The sequence below is a fragment of the Alligator sinensis genome, unplaced genomic scaffold (assembly GCF_000455745.1).
Source record: "Alligator sinensis unplaced genomic scaffold, ASM45574v1 scaffold227_1, whole genome shotgun sequence".
Lineage (NCBI taxonomy): Eukaryota > Metazoa > Chordata > Crocodylia > Alligatoridae > Alligator > Alligator sinensis.
In genome coordinates, this window is record NW_005841966.1 from 202,652 (window position 1) to 221,034 (window position 18,383).

General features: G+C 42.5%; 1 protein-coding gene across 7 annotated transcripts in view; it reads left to right on the forward strand.

Moving 5' to 3' along the window:
• The window catches only part of CSNK1G3 (casein kinase 1 gamma 3), a 145,418-nt gene that overhangs the window by 70,171 nt on the left and 56,864 nt on the right, over positions 1 to 18,383 (forward strand). For all 7 annotated transcript variants that reach the window (XM_025200395.1, XM_006020714.3, XM_025200398.1 and 4 more), the window contains 2 exons: positions 12,899 to 13,047; positions 16,228 to 16,462. In XM_025200395.1, coding sequence (XP_025056180.1) covers positions 12,899 to 13,047; positions 16,228 to 16,462 — 384 coding nt within the window. The remainder of the gene's footprint in view (positions 1 to 12,898; positions 13,048 to 16,227; positions 16,463 to 18,383) is intronic.

The following is an 18,383-nucleotide window of genomic DNA, read 5'->3' on the forward strand; positions in this document are numbered from 1 at the left end:
ATGTGGGGAATGTGAAGGGGATGTGTTCTGCTACCTGCTGGATCAGCAGAGATCAGTGAGAAACACTGTCTCCCAGGGGGAAAGGGAGGATGTTGGAGGACTATGCTCTCTCTGAGAGAAGCCATGGCATATACATACATTGGCTATCCCAAGAGAAACTCTCCTGGGAGTGATATAAACATAATGGTTCCCAGGCCATTTTTCCCCTGGTAGGAAGAAGCCTGAAGAGCTGTACACTTTTGGTTTTTCCTGCGAGAGCAGTGACTCTCCCAGAAGAAACTGAATCTCTGTACAAAGACATTTTTCTCACTCTTACTCCTTCACTTGCCTGATAGCTCTCTCCTCATTTGGAACATTATTTACGGGGATAGATGAGCATGATAGCACACACAAATGCCATCTTTACTCAAATGTAAGATAACTCTGATTATAAGATGACCCTCCAATAATTAGATTCTATATATGGGAAATTATAAATTTGATATAATTTTCCAGGTAGAGAATCCAATTATTGGAGGTTTGCCTTTTTGAATTTGTCCCCCTCCCGCTGATAGAACAGGGAAAATAAAATTTAGGGGTTAGGTAACACCCTTGACTTCTGCCCCCACCCCAGCTTCTTTCCCCTGTAGCCCCTTCCTTACTGTCACACCCTGAGCATGTGGAAGTGAGAATCAAATTTGAAAACACAGACTTAGAAAGAAATATACCTACAGTAACTTGCATATAGGGAAATTGCTACAGGTATAAAGACTTAGTTCATCCAGAATTGATGCAGTTTACATATTTTGAAACTGCTTCAAGTTTTAGCTTGGGTATTCCATTAACACACTTTTAAGCAGCATTTCAGTACCTACTTCTATATAGTACAAACTAAGCATGACAGTAGGCCAAAGACAAAAAGCCCATGATTTACCATATGGTTCATTGGGATGGGTCCCACCAGAGACCACAGTGTTTCAAGCCATGGTCACCTCACAGGTAAGGAGTGGTCAATATGTGTGTGTACTCCCGATATACCCTCTCCCCTTCTTCCCCCAAAAGGATACATGTGCTAATTAACCCCCACTCATGACTGGAGAGGCAGTCTTGTCACAAGTCCTGAGATCATCCAAAAAAATTATATGCAGATGAGGCACAGGGCAACCTAGTTTGGCTCCATCTCATTAAATTTGGAGCCACACTAATCATATGTGACAAGCTGAATGAGGGCGCATCAGAGGGATTCTGGGCAAGCTGTTTGGGGCTCCATTTGGTGATGTTTGCCAAACATTTAAGGCTGGTAAACAAATGGGAATCATTGGAAATGGAAGGGAAAGGCACAGCTCAGCTGTGGCAGTGAAGATATTGAAATGTATTCAGTGTAGTGGCTCACCATGACTTGAAAGAGTCAGGGATAATTCAGGGACTTATTCAGATGGGGTACATTAACCTATCCTTGTGTTAGGTTACTATCAGTATGTTTGCCCCATAAGGGTTATGTGTTTTGGCTCAGATCAAGTTCTCAGTCTCTTATGGGCTAAGATCACGCTGGGGCATCTGAATCCCAAGATCTGTGGGCTTGGGCCTGCATGTAGGATGCCTGCCAATGGATTTGGGAGTATCTGAAGTTCCAGGGTGAGAGCCTGGGATGGAAGATGCTTGCCAATTGTAGTGCCATACATGTTGTTTAGAATGATTTGAGTTCTTCCTATTTGGTCAGTATAGCTTTTGGAACTACTGAGTTCTGGTCAATTGTTATGATTTGGAACCAATTTGGTTGATTTGACCTGGAACCCAAAATATATTAATTAAAAAATAAAATAAAATGTGTTATGCTCAGTGTTGGCTGTATTTAATCAGATTCATAGTTGGTTTCCATTACTTTTGGCAGCAGTTTAATGATAAACAGTGTATTTAGTGAGGTTTCCTTGTCTGAGAATGTAAGACGAGTGGCTTCCCCCCTCATGTTGATTGGCACCTGGGGGCTCATCTTTTACATTCAAGTAAATTTGGTAGTATAATTTGTATGTTTGTTTTTTATCATGTCAATTTTATGATTCTGCTTAAAGAAGTGTGGGCTCGGAGTAATCCACTGTACTGATTATAGCTGTATTTGCAAGATATTTCAGAATTACTTGAACCATACCATTCTTACAGTAAGCATGCAAAACTCTCATTATCTGTACAAAGTGTTAACAGGATGCTGAGCTGTTTGGTATTATGTAAGTTGCTAATGAAACTTGTGTACTACCCATTTTTTATCTACAGTCCATAGAAATGTTTTGAATTGGGTACAGTAGGTACATTAGAGATCTTCACGAACGCAGTCACAAATACTGTTTTTGTTGGTTGCTTCTGTTGTAAACTAAATCCAATAAGTACTATAAATAGATGAAATGTTACTGGCACTATATTCTCCTACTTGCTGTCAATATTTTCTAGTCTGTTTTTGTTTTTAGAAGAAATCCCTCACCTGCTTCTTACATTCAGAAGAAAGCTATTTTACTAGTGTCAAGGCTAAGTGATATGGTACTCTTTTGGGCATAAGTCTATTCCTTGTTTTGCCCTTCAGTTGCAGCATTAATGTTTCTCTTGTAAGGTATAGAGGTGGTTGTAGCAAAATTTTGACTCTTTTCAAAATAGAAGTAACATTGAAAAACAGTACAGTTATTTCAGTAGTCCTTGTACAAAAAAGCTATTATGGGAAATTTGTCTGACTAGACTAGCTGTTTGTGTAGATTGTCTTCTTTAAAATAGATAATAGTGTTGTTTTTGTTTTGTTTTACTTTACAAATGCATAGCATTAGGCTCTTGTAAAGGGAACTGATCTGAATTCTTGAGTTCTTCCTTTTTTATCTGAACTCTCATAGTACATTATCCTTATAAAAGGCTGCAGCATTTTGACAAGTAAATTTGCTGTAATGTATACTTTTTAGAAGAGGCCTTCAATATACAAGTTTAGCTTGTATATGTAGGGAGAGGATAAGGAAGGTAAGGGTAGCAATCAAGATCAAGGACAATAAGAAGTCCTTCTTTAGGTATATGGGGAGCAGGAGGAAGACCAAGGGAAATGTGAGGCCCTTGCAGAATGGGACAAGACAACTGATAACAGACAGTCAGAAGAAAGCTGAACTCTTTAACAAATACTTTGCACTAGTGTTCCTGCATACAAATGGTGATCACTTGCCTGGTTGGATACTGGACGGATGTGGAGGGGGGCAATTGCTACCCAGTAATTAGTGTTGAACAGGTGATGGAGCACTTAAGAGCAGATGAATGTCTTCAAGTTGGCAGGGCTGAATACACTACACCCCAGAGTGCTGAGGGAATTGACTGGAGTCATTACAGGATCATTGGTAAAGGTATTTGAAGACTTCTGGTGCTCGGGTCCCACAAGACTGGAAAAGGACCAATGTGGTGCCAGTCTTTAAGAAGTAGAGGAGAGAGGATCCAGGAAACTATAGGCTGGTTAGTGTGACCTTGATACCAGGTAAAATTTTGGAAAAAATTATCAAGTAGTCCATTTGTGAGAGACTGGCAGAAGGCATGATGCTGAAGATAGACAACATGGTTTTGTTGTTGGCAGGTCATGTCTGACCAACCTCGTCTCCTTTGATCAAGTAACAAGCCACTTAGATGTGGCAGGCGCAGTTGATGTCATATGGTTGGATTTTAAAAAGGCCTTTGATATGATCTCCCATGATGCTCTTGTAAAAAACAAACAAACAAACAGATTGTGGGCTGGCAGAGTCCATGGACAGGTGGGTTGGGAAGTGGCTAAGGGTTTGAACCCAGAGAGTGTTAGTGGATGGGTCTGTGTTGTATTGGCGGAAGGTGACCAGTGGTGTCCTCCAGGGTTCAGTTTTTGGCCCTGTGTTGTTCAACATCTTTATCAACTATTTAGATGAGGATGTGGAAAGTTTGTGGACAATGCTAAGTTATGGGGAAAAGCGATCACGCTAGGGGATAGGATGCAGATCCAAGCGGACTCGGACAAGCTGGAAAGGTGGGCAGAGCAGAACCATATGCAGTTCAATAAGGATAAATGCAGAGTGCTTCATCTGGGGAGAAGTAACCAGCAACATGAATATAGATTAGGAGTAGATGTCCTGGCCAGCATGATGGCTGAAAAGGACCTAGGCATTATGGTTGATTACAGGATGAACATGAGCCGCCAGTGCAGGAGTACCTTGAAAGGATCCAGAGAAGGGCTGAGAGAATGATTATGGGCCTGGAGGACAAACCTTATGAGGAAAGACTAAGGAATCTGGGACTGCTCAGTCTGGGGAAGAGAAGATTAAGTGAGGACTTGGTGGCCGTTTATAAGTATGTGAGGGGTGAATATTGGGAGCTGGGAGAAAAATTGGTCACTAGGGCACCCCAGGGGAGGACAAGGAGCAGTGGTCATAAACTGTTAAATGACGGTTTCAGGTTGGATGCAAGAAAGAACTTCTTTAGGTAGGGGTGACCAGAATGTGGCATGGACTTCCCAAGGAGGTGGTGCATTCCCCAACCTTAGATGACCACTTTTGTAACTGTGTCCTTGACAGTGCTTAGTTTTACATTTTTACAGAGGGCCTCTTGATGAATAATACAGTATAAAAAAAATAAATAATTTTCTGTTCTGGATTTGTTTCTTTGACTTGGTCTTTGAGCTATCCAAAATGTTTGCCTGTCAAGTTTGGGCTTCCATCAGTGGTCTCACACACCAATTTTTTCCAATCCATTCCCAATTTTGATACGCATTGATTTACTGTGTCCAATAAATCTTTTCCAATTGTTGCGTCTTTCATTGACTGCGTTGATGCCAATTCTTCTGAGAGCTCAACGTTTTCAGTGATTCCTCAAATGACAATCAACAACTGGGCTGTGTCTTTTACATCACAACTGTCATCGAGTGCCAATGCAAAGTATGAGAAATCATTTATCTTACTTTTCAACTGCTGGTGCAGGTTCTCAGAGATACCTTCAATACGTCTCACAACAGTGTGCCTTGACAAGCTAACATTCTCAAACTGCTTTTCTTATTTGGGTACAAATTTGCAGCAAACTTGAGTACACATTCCTTTGCAAACTCTCCATCAGAGAATGGTTTGCTCCTCTTGGCGATTGTGTGCAACCTCATAACTCGTTCTCATAATTCCATTCTGTGCTGCCAATGCCTTTGAATGCCTTTGTGAAAAAAACTTCACTCTTTCTGCATTGCAGCAACCATCTCCTCTGCTTTATTTGCTTTTTCTTGAGCTTACAATTTTTTCATATTTGGACGCCTGCTTGGTCTCAAAATGCCGATTCAAATTGTTTTCTTTGAATACAGTCACACTTTCTTTGCGAATTAAGCACATATCTTTTCCACCTACTTCGGTAAAAAAATATTTAGAGGTCCATTCCTTGTTGAATATTCATCATTCAGCATCTACCTTCCTCTTCTTTGATGTGCTCATATCCAAATTATTCTTCTGTGGAGTGGTGAGATTAGGGATATAATTTTTAAAAATCCATTTACATTTTTCTAAGTTTGTCACTTAACTATAACATGTCTCAGGGCACTGCCCTTGCCCTGGCCTCTGCCCTTACCAGTCATGTAGATATCCTTGTTTTAACAGCTGTCCAATTTGGTAGGTGTGCCAGTAACTGCAATAGGCACAATGGGCCTATGTACCTACCAGGGCCCAGCCCACCCCAGGTTGCCCTTGGCTTCAATGGCAAGCAGTTCCTGACTAAAAGGCCTGGACATGCAGAGCACAGCAAGGAGCCAGCCCCACCTGTCCTGTTCTGGATGCAGCAGGTGCTTGCCAGCTGCAAGCCTGGACCTACATGTGGGGCAAGGAGCCAGCCAGGGCCAGCCTGGCAGCACCTGGATCCCAGCTACAAGGTTGGGACCTCATGGCCAGGCCCATCCCCTCCCAGCAAGAGTTCCTAGCTGCAAGGCAGGGGCTGGCATCCCACAGTGCAGCAGAAGCCAGCCCAGCCTGTTTTTCCCCTCACCTGCATGGCAGTACCCGGCTCAGCCCCTCCCTACCTGCAGGCCAGCAGAAGCTAGTCTAGCCTCCCTTTCCCTCACCAGCACTGGTTACCAGACCTGTCCCACAAGACAGGATCCAGTCCACCCCCATCAGGCCCCGCACAACAAAAGTTGGCCAACCCCGCCTCCCTGCCCTTACCCTCACTGGTGTCAGCATGACCTGGCCCATCCCAGCCCACCACCATCTTCCCCATGGCACGGCAGAAGCTAGCTCAGGCCCAGGTTCCCATCACTGGTGCTGGCTTGGCCTCCTCCAGTGCTGCAGGACCCGTCCGGTCCTGAGCTTCATGGCTTTCCCTCCCCGGTGCTGGCCCGGCCGTGCCCATCCCGTCCTGTCCTGTCCCAAGCAGCATGGGGCCACCGCTGGCTCAACCACGGCTTCCCCGCATGCTGTTGGGGACAGGACAAACTTGCCTGGAGTGGCACGTGGCTCAGCTGCACCTTCCTCCTACTTGTGCCAGCCAGTCCCAAGCAGCAAGAGGCTCTGCTGACGTTTTTCCTTGTTGGTGCTGAGCTGGCCAAGCATGTCCTGTGCCAAGTGGCATATTGCCGAAGCTGACTTCCCCACATGCCACTCTGGATGGGATGAGCCCGGCTGGGTCAGCACTGGCCACCAGAAGTGGCGACTAGCCAGAAGTGACAGCTGAGCAGCATGCTGCTGGGGACGGAGTGAGCCCGGCCAGAGTGGCACGTGGCTCAGCTGTACTTTCTCTTACTTGCGCTGGCTGGTCCCAGCTGGTCCCAAGCGTCAGGAGGCTCTGCTGCCACCTTTCCAAGGCTGATGCCCACCTGGCCAGGCCTGGCTGGTCCCCAGTGGCATGGGGCTGATGCCAGCCCAGCCACGGCTTCCCTGCATGCTGCTGGGTATGGGATGAGCCTGGCGGCTGAGCCACGTGCTGTTTGGGACGGGATGAGCCCGGCCGGAGTGGCTTGCTGCTCAGCTGCGCCTTTCCTCTACTTGTGCCGGCCGGTCCCAAGCAGTAGGAGGCTCTGCTGCCACTTTTCCTGGTCCAAGCTGGCTGAAGCCAGCCGTGACTGTGCAAGTGGCATGTGACAGAATCCGGATTACCCGTGTGCTTCTGGTGACGGGATGATCCTGGCTGGGTCGGTACTGGCCAGCAGAAGCAGTGGCTGAGCCGTGTGCCGCTCGGGACCAGCTCAGGAACACTTTCCCTATTGCTGACCCAGCCCCAGCTGCACGAGGCAAAGCTGGCCCAGCTGCTGCTTCTCCTCCCCGGTGCTGGCCCAGCCTGGCCCCAAGTGGCATGACCTAGGGAAAGCCTGCCCAGCAGCCACTTTCCTGGGCTTACCTGCAGGGCAGGATCCTTTCCAGTCCCGTGCAGCAAAGCAGAAGCTAGCCCAGGCATTCCTTCCCCTTGGCACCACAGGACCTGGCCCAGCCCCCTCTGCCCCTCAAGCTGCAGATATGGCCTGAGCCAGGGGCGGGGCGAGGCCAGCAGGGTCAGGCTGAGGTCAGGGTTGGTTGCCTCCCAACCAGAACCAAAGTAAATAGCCTGAGGTGTCTGCAGCCAGTTGCTCCTGCTGCTGGCTGCCGCTAGAAGGTTTTAAGCAGGCAGCCGCCATTACCTAGGTTTTGATTTTTGAAGGGGCTCCTCAGGCTGAAGGGAAGTGCCTGGTGGGCCAGATCTGGCCTGTGGGCTGTATTTTGCCTACCTCTGGCTTATACCCTTCCCTTCCCAAATGATGCTCAGATACTTTTTCCATGCCTGATCTGCCTTTCCCCTCCCCAGTTTGCCATGTGCCTCAGACAAACTGCTCATGCCACTTTTGCACCTGTGGTGCAGGTTTTCCACCCCAGGGATAGATTGTGGAATAGAATCTACTTCACTTACATAAAATGAAATTGATTTGCTAAGCTAGGTCTATTTAAATAAATATGAGATATCTAGATATTTATTTGAATAGACCTGCCCCCCGCTCCCCCCCACAAAACAAGCCAAACCTGCAGAAAGGAGGACTGTATCTTCAACCATGATCCTGGAGAAGAGTAATTAAGGTCTAATAGAAAAGCAACATAATTTGAGCTCTGAGTATGATGATATGGCAAAAAAGGCAAAGTGATCCTTCATGAACAGGGGAATAGAGAGATGATTATACCTCTGTATATGGTGTTGGTGAAAGAGAGAGTGGAATATTGCTATTAATTCTTGTGATCCTAATTTTAAAAAGATGTTGGAAAAAATGGAGTATGTGCAAGAAAAACAATGAAACAATGAAGTTGAGTAACTTGTTTTGTTCCATGAGAGTTAAATATTTACTGCACATTCAGCCTTACTTTAGTATTCAGTACTCAGCAGTGATGTTAAGCATTGGAAGAATATGCCTCCCTTCCACAACCGTCTTTGTTTATGTCTTTTCATATACACTGTAGTAGATGAATCTGTTTTCTTGTGTAATCACCATGCTATTTTTTCCACAAAGGTCTTTTAACTTCAGAAATGAAGTTTTTCTGAAGTGATTGCCTACTCTGTAGGATGCCAGTGTTATAATGACACCTGGCATTTGCTTTTGGGGAACTTGGAGCTTCACAGGGCATGCACTGTTTCTCACCTCTACTCTGTCTCTTGCGGAGTTCCATATAAAATATTCTATATAGTATTTTACGGTGTAAAAAAATATTCCTTTTCATCAGAAAATATTGAGGAATAGTGTGAGGAACTTATTTGTTTTAAAAACCACCCTATAGCTGATATTTCTATCTAAGCTTATGTAAATATTTTGAATGGTTTTAAATGAAGCAATTTATAAGTAAAAGGAACCTAAAATTGAAGACCCCAGCACTACATTTAAAAAATGAGTCACTTCTTGGGTTGATAAGACTGTTAAATTGTCTAAGATTTGTATTTTGGGAAAAGTCAGAAGTTAACCTTTAGGTTAACCAGTGTTAGTAAGAGACAGTATTTACCTCTAAATCTAAGGGGGATTTAAAATCTATCTTGTATATGAAAAACGAATGTTCTTTAGGAGATTTAATGCTGATGTCTCCATAATATTACCATATTTACCCAAATCCAAGTTGAGCCCTGAATTTAAGCCAACTTGCTGATAATTGGATTCTGTATATGGAAGATCTTAAAATGTGTTATAATTTTCCAGGTATATAGAATCTCATTATCAGAGGGTTGTCTTACATTTGTCCCCTTCCACTGCTACAATAGGGAGAACAGTGGGAAGAGGTCAGGCATCTGGGGGTGGGGGGCAAGTGGTTCCCCTGTTGCCTGCCCCCTCACCGCCTCTGCCCCTTCCTCACCTCTGCTTCTGATCTGCAGTCCCTACAGCCTGTCACTTCCCCCTTTTCCCTAGGCTCTGGACCACAGTCAGAGCCACAGCTCCTGCCTGCCATAGCCCCTCCCTTTCCTTATTACAAGGAAGGTTTACAGTTGTTTGGGTGCCTTAACTTTGCATTTCTATATCTGTAAGATATTTTACTTGCTTCTAAAGTTAACCTTACCTCTGAGTGTCCTGGATTTATGATATTTGATTTGGGATAAGTATGTAATTCCTTTTACTTCCTGGTGAACGAAGGGTAAGTGAAGAGGGCAGGGGGAGCTCTGATTTTGCATGATAAAAAAAAATAAATTTCAAACACTAACCTTTATAGGTATTTAGAATTTATTTGATTGTAATGATTGAGGTACTGGTAGGCTTCCAAATTGCTTTAAAATTCTAAATATACTATCTGTGTGTGTGTGTGTGTGTGTGTGTGTGTGTATATGTGTATGTATGTGTGTGTGTGTGTGTGTATATGTGTGTATGTGTGTGTATATGTGTGTGTGTGTATATATGTGTGTATATATGTGTGTGTGTGTATATATGTGTGTGTGTGTATGTATATGTGTATGTGTGTGTGTGTGTGTGTATGTGTGTGTGTGTGTATGTGTATATATATGTGTGTATATGTGTGTGTGTGTGTATATGTGTGTGTATATGTGTGTGTGTGTATATATGTGTGTATATATGTGTGTGTGTGTATATATGTGTGTGTGTGTATGTATATGTGTATGTGTGTGTGTGTGTGTGTATGTGTGTGTGTGTGTATGTGTATATATATGTGTGTATATGTGTGTGTGTGTGTATATGTGTGTGTATATGTGTGTGTGTGTATATATGTGTGTATATATGTGTGTGTGTGTATATATGTGTGTGTGTGTATGTATATGTGTATGTGTGTGTGTGTGTGTGTATGTGTGTGTGTGTGTATGTGTATATATATGTGTGTATATGTGTGTGTGTGTGTATATGTGTGTGTATATGTGTGTGTGTGTATATATGTGTGTATATATGTGTGTGTGTGTATATATGTGTGTGTGTGTATGTATATGTGTATGTGTGTGTGTGTGTGTGTATGTGTGTGTGTGTGTATGTGTATATATATGTGTGTATATGTGTGTGTGTGTGTATATGTGTGTGTATATGTGTGTGTGTGTATATATGTGTGTATATATGTGTGTGTGTGTATATATGTGTGTGTGTGTGTATATGTGTGTGTGTGTATGTGTGTGTGTGTGTGTGTGTATATATATGTGTGTATATTTGTGTGCATATGTGTGTGTGTGTGTATTCTAAATAAAACACTTGTGTTCAGCTGATACCTATAAATATAGCAGTGTTTTGTTTTAATTATGGGAAAATGCAACTTTTTGGGATTTTAACAGAATTTTGGATTTTTAAATGGAGAAAATCAGAATCCATGCTCATGAGAGAAACCCAGAGATTTCAAAAAGAAATCGATAGTGTCAAAAATGTTCTGACTTGTTGTGATCTAAGTTCTTTGCTACAGAAGAATTGCTTTATTTTTCTGTAGTAAAAAATGAATGAAAACTAAGAACTTGCATTCTCTGAGGGGGTATCTTGAATCTGTCGAAGGGTGCCTTGAGTGTATAAAGGTTGTGGACTGGAGCCTGATTTATAGAAGTGTTGAGTTTCCACAGCTGAAACTGAAAGCAGTGATTGCTGTTCTTTGAGCTAGAGACAGAAGTTGCATGTAAACCAGTTTAAGTAATTAGAAACTGGTTCAAACCTGCAGCAGAACAGAAGCTCGGTGTACATACACTGGTTTCAAAATGGCTGAAACTGGTTTAAGATAAATCTAGTTTGAATATAGTATGAGATTTAACTGATTTGGGTCAAACTAGTTTAATAAACTTCTGTCCCAGACCCTTTCCTGGTTCAAGTTAAATCAGAGTTCCCCCAGCATGCTTTCCAGCCCTGGGCTGGGCTGTACTGTCTGCTCCAGCAGAGAAGGGTTGGGGGTGGGGAGGAGGCAGGGATGCCACTCCTTCCCCCCCTCCCCCCAGGCAAACCCTGGCTGGGGTCTGGGGTGGGGGTACACTTCCCCCCCAAGTACAGGGAAGCTCAGCCCTACTAAACTTACTGAAAGTTATTGCTGGCTGTGACTGTGGACTACAAATCCCAGGGGTAACTGGAAGCACAAAGAGGAAGTGATGATGAGCAATCCTGCATAATCCTGCTCCTGTGATTCTGGACTGCAAATCCTAGAAACCTCAGGGGCAGCAGGAAGAGGAAGCGAACACATAGCCCATGCTAGCTGTGTGCCAGTGAGCCTTGCTCTAGTGCCCCCCAGCTTCTGGCCTGAGCCACTAGAGGCATGTGACTGTATTTCCTGAATCAAAAGTGAATGTGTGTCTAGTTGTTTCTCAGTTTAATCTCTGCAGTTTACACTAACCTGCAGAGACTGAATCGATTCAGCCTCTGGCTTTTTGATTGTCTGTACATAGCCTGGACACAAGCGCTATGTAAACAAAAGTACTGTTAAAAAAAAAAAGAGGCGAGAGAGAGACCTCAAAATGAACATTTAAGTTGAGTGGTCCTTTGGCTACAACTTCTATTTCCAAACCACCCTTCAAAAACAGAGAATTATGCTTATCCAAGGAATGCTATGAGAATATATTTATTAAGATATGTAAAACACTTGGATACACCTTAGAACTAGCTCATAAGGAAACCAATGACGAAACGAGACCAGTTTTGTCTTCAGGGTGGGTTTAGATAGTGTCCCCAAACAATGGGGCAGATATTAAATAACTTTATTAAATTAACACTGTTTATTCCATGCAGTGAATGAGGTAGGACCTTTGAAACGGGTATGGGGGAAATCCCTGATTGATAACAGCTATATCATTAAATTAAAAGAAAAGACTAGTATAAATGCTGTTATAATTGTAGTTATACTTGTGGGGCAGAAAGCACATATCAGCGTTGTTCTTTTGCTAAAGGCTGAAAATATACATAATGCAGCAAAAGAACATCAAATATTCATATTAACTTGGGGTTAAGTTTTTTGTTTCCCCCTCCGTTCCGTATATAATTAAACCAAAAACATTTAATGCATTACTGTTTGGAGGAAGGCTTTTTGATGCAGCAACATGTTTTATTAAAATTATTTTAATAGCTTATAGTAAATTTAAATTAAAAATGTATTTTATAATTAATTTAGAACAGGTTTGTTTTAAAAATAAATATATTAGCTTTAAGTATTTAATTTAGGCATCATTTTTATCTTGCAAAACTTCATTTTTTATATTTTCTGTGTAGTAATTGAAGTACAGTTTTTTTCAAGAAATGACTCTTGCCCTTACGTTTAATGCATAGCAGGTGGATTTTCATTTAAAGGAAAAAAGCTCTGAGCCTTTACAGTTATAACTTGTTACAATAGGAGCAATGAAGGTAGTGTCTTTAATTTTTATAATTTTCATGGCACTATATAATCCTTCCTTGTTTTGTAAGACTTGATCATTTTTTAATTGCATCTCTACCTGGTTGTGTTAACATTAATTTTGTTATGTGAAAAATGAATATATGTTAAATTCAGATAAGCATTCTATAACTAACTGTATTTTTTTTCTTTTCCAGATGGTATACCTCAGGTTTACTATTTTGGCCCTTGTGGCAAATACAATGCCATGGTGCTAGAACTACTGGGACCTAGTTTGGAAGATTTATTTGACCTGTGTGATAGGACATTTTCTCTTAAAACCGTTCTTATGATAGCCATACAGTTGGTAAGTAAGTGTAAAATATATGTATCTTTATGTATGTATTTAAATTGAGTTTGAGAGACCAGTACATGGTCACTCTTTGTAGCTCACTTAAGTGACTATTCAACTGGTAAAAAGCTTTGTATTTTATATGTCCCTAAAGAAAATATATGGGGGTCTTCTTGCTTCTAAATAGTTTCGTTTACATCTGTTGGTTTTCTTTGCCTTATGTTGTTGCTATAGTCATTAAGAACAATTGCACAAAGGCAACATTATCATGTTCTGAAGAGCTCGTGTTTAATCATAACCTGAACTTAGAAATCATAGTTTGACACGGCTCATTTCCAGAAAACCACCTGTGGTGTCCTAAGTAGGGATCTTGGTTTTCTCTGATTTAAAAATTACAAATTCTCTGATTTAAAACCCCAAAATCCGTGATAAAAAATTAAAGGCCCCCCACAGCCCACCCCCAGTACTGCTGGTGCCCTGCATTCCCCCCCACAGTCTCAACAGCCCTCCTGATGCCCTTGCAACAGCCCCCCAGACCCACACATGCAGACACAGACACTGACACCCACCCCAGCACTGTGGACCACACACATGCCGGCCGGCCAGACAGGAGGTTCACACATGGAGGTTGTCACCACAACTCTGCCACTGCACCGTGAGCTACCATCCCGTGACCACCTGCACGGCTTTGTGGGCAAGTGGTGCAGGGTGCGGCAGCAGCAGTGCAGTGGCAACCACCGTGTGCGGGCCACATACGTGCTGCCCAGCCAAGCGGCAGCGTGGTGGTGGCCGGGTGGCACACAGCCATCCCCAACACCACCCCACATTGTGCTGCTGCCACCGGCCACACAGCTCCGGACATGGCTCCGCGGCGGCAGCGGGAGGTTTTGTAGGCAGCGGCAGTCACTGCTGGCACGGGCGGCCACTGCCGCTTACCTGTGAGGCCACCTGTGCCAGCGGTGTCCCCCATCCCTCACCGTGGCTGCAGAGCCCGCCACGGAGCTGTGCTCCAGCGGCATGTAAGCCTCCTTTTCCCCCTCCCCTGGGCAGCTGGCTGGGCAGCATGTGTGCGGCCAGCATATGGTGGGCACCACCACACTGCACCCCTCATTGCTTGCCTGCAAAGCCCGCCTCTGCAGAGGGGCACCCCTGCCCTCACCCCCTGGCCCTGCTCCCAGCTGCGATGTGCTGCCTGGGGCCATCAGCACCCCCCACTCCCTCAGCCCCCAACCATCTTCCCCAGCCCTGCCCCACAGCCCCACTTATCTCTATGCTCCAGGGGCAAAGGGCAAGTCTGAGCCTGAGCCCAGGCTTGGCTGCCTCAGAGGTTTAGACCTACCCTTTCCCCCCCACTTCCAGCCAGGGGGTCTCCCGCCCTTTTTGCAATTGGCTCTTGCAAGTTGGAGCTGAGCCAGCCTTCAGGAGCTCTTTGCAAAAGCAGAGAATTCGCGGATTTACATGATAAAAAGAGAAATCTGCGTTTTCTCCGTTTTTCCATGGGAAACGGAAAACCTGGATCCCTGGTCATAAGAAAACCATTTTTGTTCAGGGTAAGTGATAGGCAGATGGAATGGTAAACAATGTAGGCACTTGCTTCCTTCCATATTCTTAGCAATGAACTCAGCAAAGGGAAATAGCAAAAATACAAACACAATCTTAACAATAGAGTATTTTAAAACCATCTTTTGGCTTTGCCTTCTACCAGATCGGAGTAAAAGCCAAACAGTGCTGGCTTGTCCATAATTCAGTTTTGTCTTTAATAACTATTGCTCTTAAAATGTTAATGATTTAAAAGCTAGAGCATTAGGTTTTTGGATAATTGAGTGGTAGTGGCACCTTTTTACAAGGAGTAAAAATGTTCTCTATTTATAAAAGCTATTCTAACTAGATAACAAAGGACATATGATGTAATCAGTATGTGTGTTCCTTAAATTTCAAGGGTGGGGACAGGGAATAAATCCAGTTTATGTATAGAAACAATGGTATAAGCCTTTTAATTTAATGAATGCTTTAACACCACAAGTCCAAAGTCATCTTTATTTAACAATTGTATTCCTTTTCCAAATATTAAAAAACTGTGTTAACTGAACCTGAACTTGTTTACCTAGGAGAGGTTACACAAACATTGGTGATGTACTGGCTAAAGTTTATATAACATATCATATACCTGTGTGGTTCCTTAATATGGGCAGCAACGTAATAGCATAATTCAAAGATTTAGTTTCCATATGCAGCTGCATCTCCACAAAAAAAAGTGTTCTGTGATTAATTGTTCACAATTGACTTTGTTATTTCTTTGTAACCTTTGTTATGCTTTGATTTATATGAGGCTGTAAGTATAGATTGTGTACAAATGGGGCTCAGGCAGAAGTGACAATTTTTGTCTGATCTGGCCCCAGAAAGCAGGCTACAGCTGTGACCAAATAAAGTGCATGGCTTCAGACTGCTTTAAAAGGGCCCAACCCCATGAAAATCTGAACCCTCATTGCATGAGGGTTCAGAAGAACACACTCCAAAACAGAGCACATTCTGTAATTTGTGGACCTCCTAGCCTGTGGCTGTTTTCCAAATGGGAGGGGACAAAGGGAGCAAACAGAGTTTGGTTTGGGTTTTTTTCAGTTAGCTCCGGAGGTTGGGGCAGGTATATTGGAGCCCTGCCCCTGGAGGTGGTGGTGGGGCTTCAATCCACCCACCCCACCCTCCAGGCCAGATGGGGAACCCCAAGAAGGAGCTCCCTCTGCTCCCTTTTCCCCTCCCATTCTGAAAATGGTGACAGGCTGGGAGGGGGGAGTGGCGTGCAGTGGAGACTGGGCTTCAGCCTTGCAGCAAGCAGCTGCAATCCCCAACTCCCAGACCCAGCAACAAACTTCTGTTTGGTCTGGGGTATTGTCACAACTCACAGTGCTTCCTGAAAATTGCTATGAGTTGCAATGGGGAGCTGTTCTTCTGTCTGTGCCCATGATAGAGCATATTCACTTTATGCATATTTGCTATTTCCTTAAGTGGGAGTTAAGAGTTGAAATGCACACTGAATGTGAACAAGTATATTTTGAAAGAGTACTCTGGTTGGATTTAAAAGTTCTGGTTTCTTCAAAATATAAAAGCTGATGTAACAATACTTTTGCTTCTGCCACACTTTCTTGTGGTAAACTAAACTTAAACTAAACTTTCTGTCCTTTCTTCTCTTTAATAAAGATTTCTCGTATGGAATATGTCCATTCAAAGAACTTGATATACAGAGATGTAAAACCCGAGAACTTCTTAATAGGACGTCCTGGAAACAAAAACCAGCAAATTATTCATATTATAGATTTTGGTTTGGCAAAGGAATATATAGATCCAGAAACAAAGAAGCACATACCATATCGAGAACACAAGAGCCTTACAGGAACAGCTAGATACATGAGTATAAATACACATTTAGGAAAAGGTACGTGTGTGTTTTAAGTGCAGAAACTAGCATTCAAATATTCATATTAATTGTGGTATGTAAGCGTAAACCATCATGTTTACAGATTATGATTTATTTCTTTTTAACAATATGCAGTCATAAAAACGTAAAGGTATGGCATCAAATCATAGTCTACCCTCATTTTTTAAATGCTGTTTATGAAACTAAATTACGATTTCCTAAGAGGCTAAATTTTCATACCTCTGTCTCTTATCTCTTTAAATAAAAATATGTTTTATTTTATGGAATTTGTATATAACGAGGTTGAAATATATGTTGTTAATTTTGTTTTCTAAATGTGTTTGTTTAGAAATGCAGGACAACCTTATTATAAGGAAACCTATTTATGATAAACCCCTGCTTTAAACAGTCCCAACAGCAAGACTGGATTCCCCTCCTGCCGCCCCCCCCCCCCCCCCCGCCCCCCCCCCCCCCCCAAATTATAATGCTTTAGATTGACTAAACCCATTCTAATGTAAACCCTCCTAATAATGTTTTTTCCTGGTCCCATGGGATCTTATTATTATGTAGTAGTACTGAATCACACTTTGTCTTTAAAAATTATTAAAATGTTAATATGCTTTTAAAAGGTATCAGTTCTGCAGCTTAGCCAACTAGATGCACATAGCTGAGGTCTGTTAGGGTGTTCCACACTACTTTGCCAATGTGCCTAATCACTCACTTGGAGATGAACCATCTAGTGGAGTGAAAAAATAGTTTTTTTTCCTTTGAATACTGGTTCAGTCCTTGGCCTTTTTGGTTAGACTACTATCAGTGAGGTTTGTGATTGTGACAGACATTTCCTATTAAATATTGAACTAAGATTCATTGATTCATTGATTGAATTTATGTAGGTCACTAAAAAGTCATGATATGAAATAAATTTACATGATTCATATCAATGATGCAGAATGTTATATGATACAGTATTTCAAATATATTTTGACTAACTATATACTGTATTCAATAGAGCTTTTATATTTTTTCACAATAGAATTAAACTAAACACATGATTTTAAACATATGAATTAAATAATTTTATTGTTATGCTTTATTGTTTTGCTTGTAGTGAACTTGACAGCAAAACATTTTAGAAGTACTTCATAGCACAGCATTCATTCAACTGCTAAGGTATTCAACCATTGTATCTTAACCTGTCTTTCCAGACTACATTCTTAAATGCTGTGTAATTTGTTGCATCCATACATTTAGTCTTTATCCTAACTTCTTTTTTTAGAGCAAAAAGAGTTATCCCACTCTCTCCATAGGTTCAACCTTATGCCTCTCATTTGTACTAATGATTCTGTGTCTGTTTCAGGGATGGTCCAATGACTAGATTTTCCCTTTTTCTCTGTAGTTCTGAATCTGCACTTGGGTTTTAGGAACAAGTAAAAACCAGGGGTTAGGGAGATATTGTAAAAGATGGCAGACACACAAAACACTTGAATCCCAAAATAAAGCATAAATATATATGGTCATTGCTCATAACAAACAGAACCCAAATATGCAGAAGGCCCATTGGTTCCTGCAGCACTTTAGTGGAAATTCTGTAGCATCTTCAGGTAAGTAAAGGAACAGAGGTTTTTCTTGAATTAAACTTAAAAGGAAATATTTAAGTTAATATGTTTTCCTCTTATAATATTTTTAAGTTCAATATATTGTACTCGTCTCCAGTTTTCAGTAAGCTGCAAGCTTTTACATTAACAGTGTAAAAGTACCATAGGGAAGTTGCAGAGAAGGACCTAGAGAAAGCTTCAAGGAAATGCTTATCCATAAGGTCTGGTTTAAATTGTGAGCCCAGCTCATGCATGTTGTGGCCCCATCTTGGCAGGGGGCCGCCATTTTTGTGATGTGCTCCCCTGCGCTGCCCCCCCCCCCCCCCCCCCCCGCCCTGGGGGGG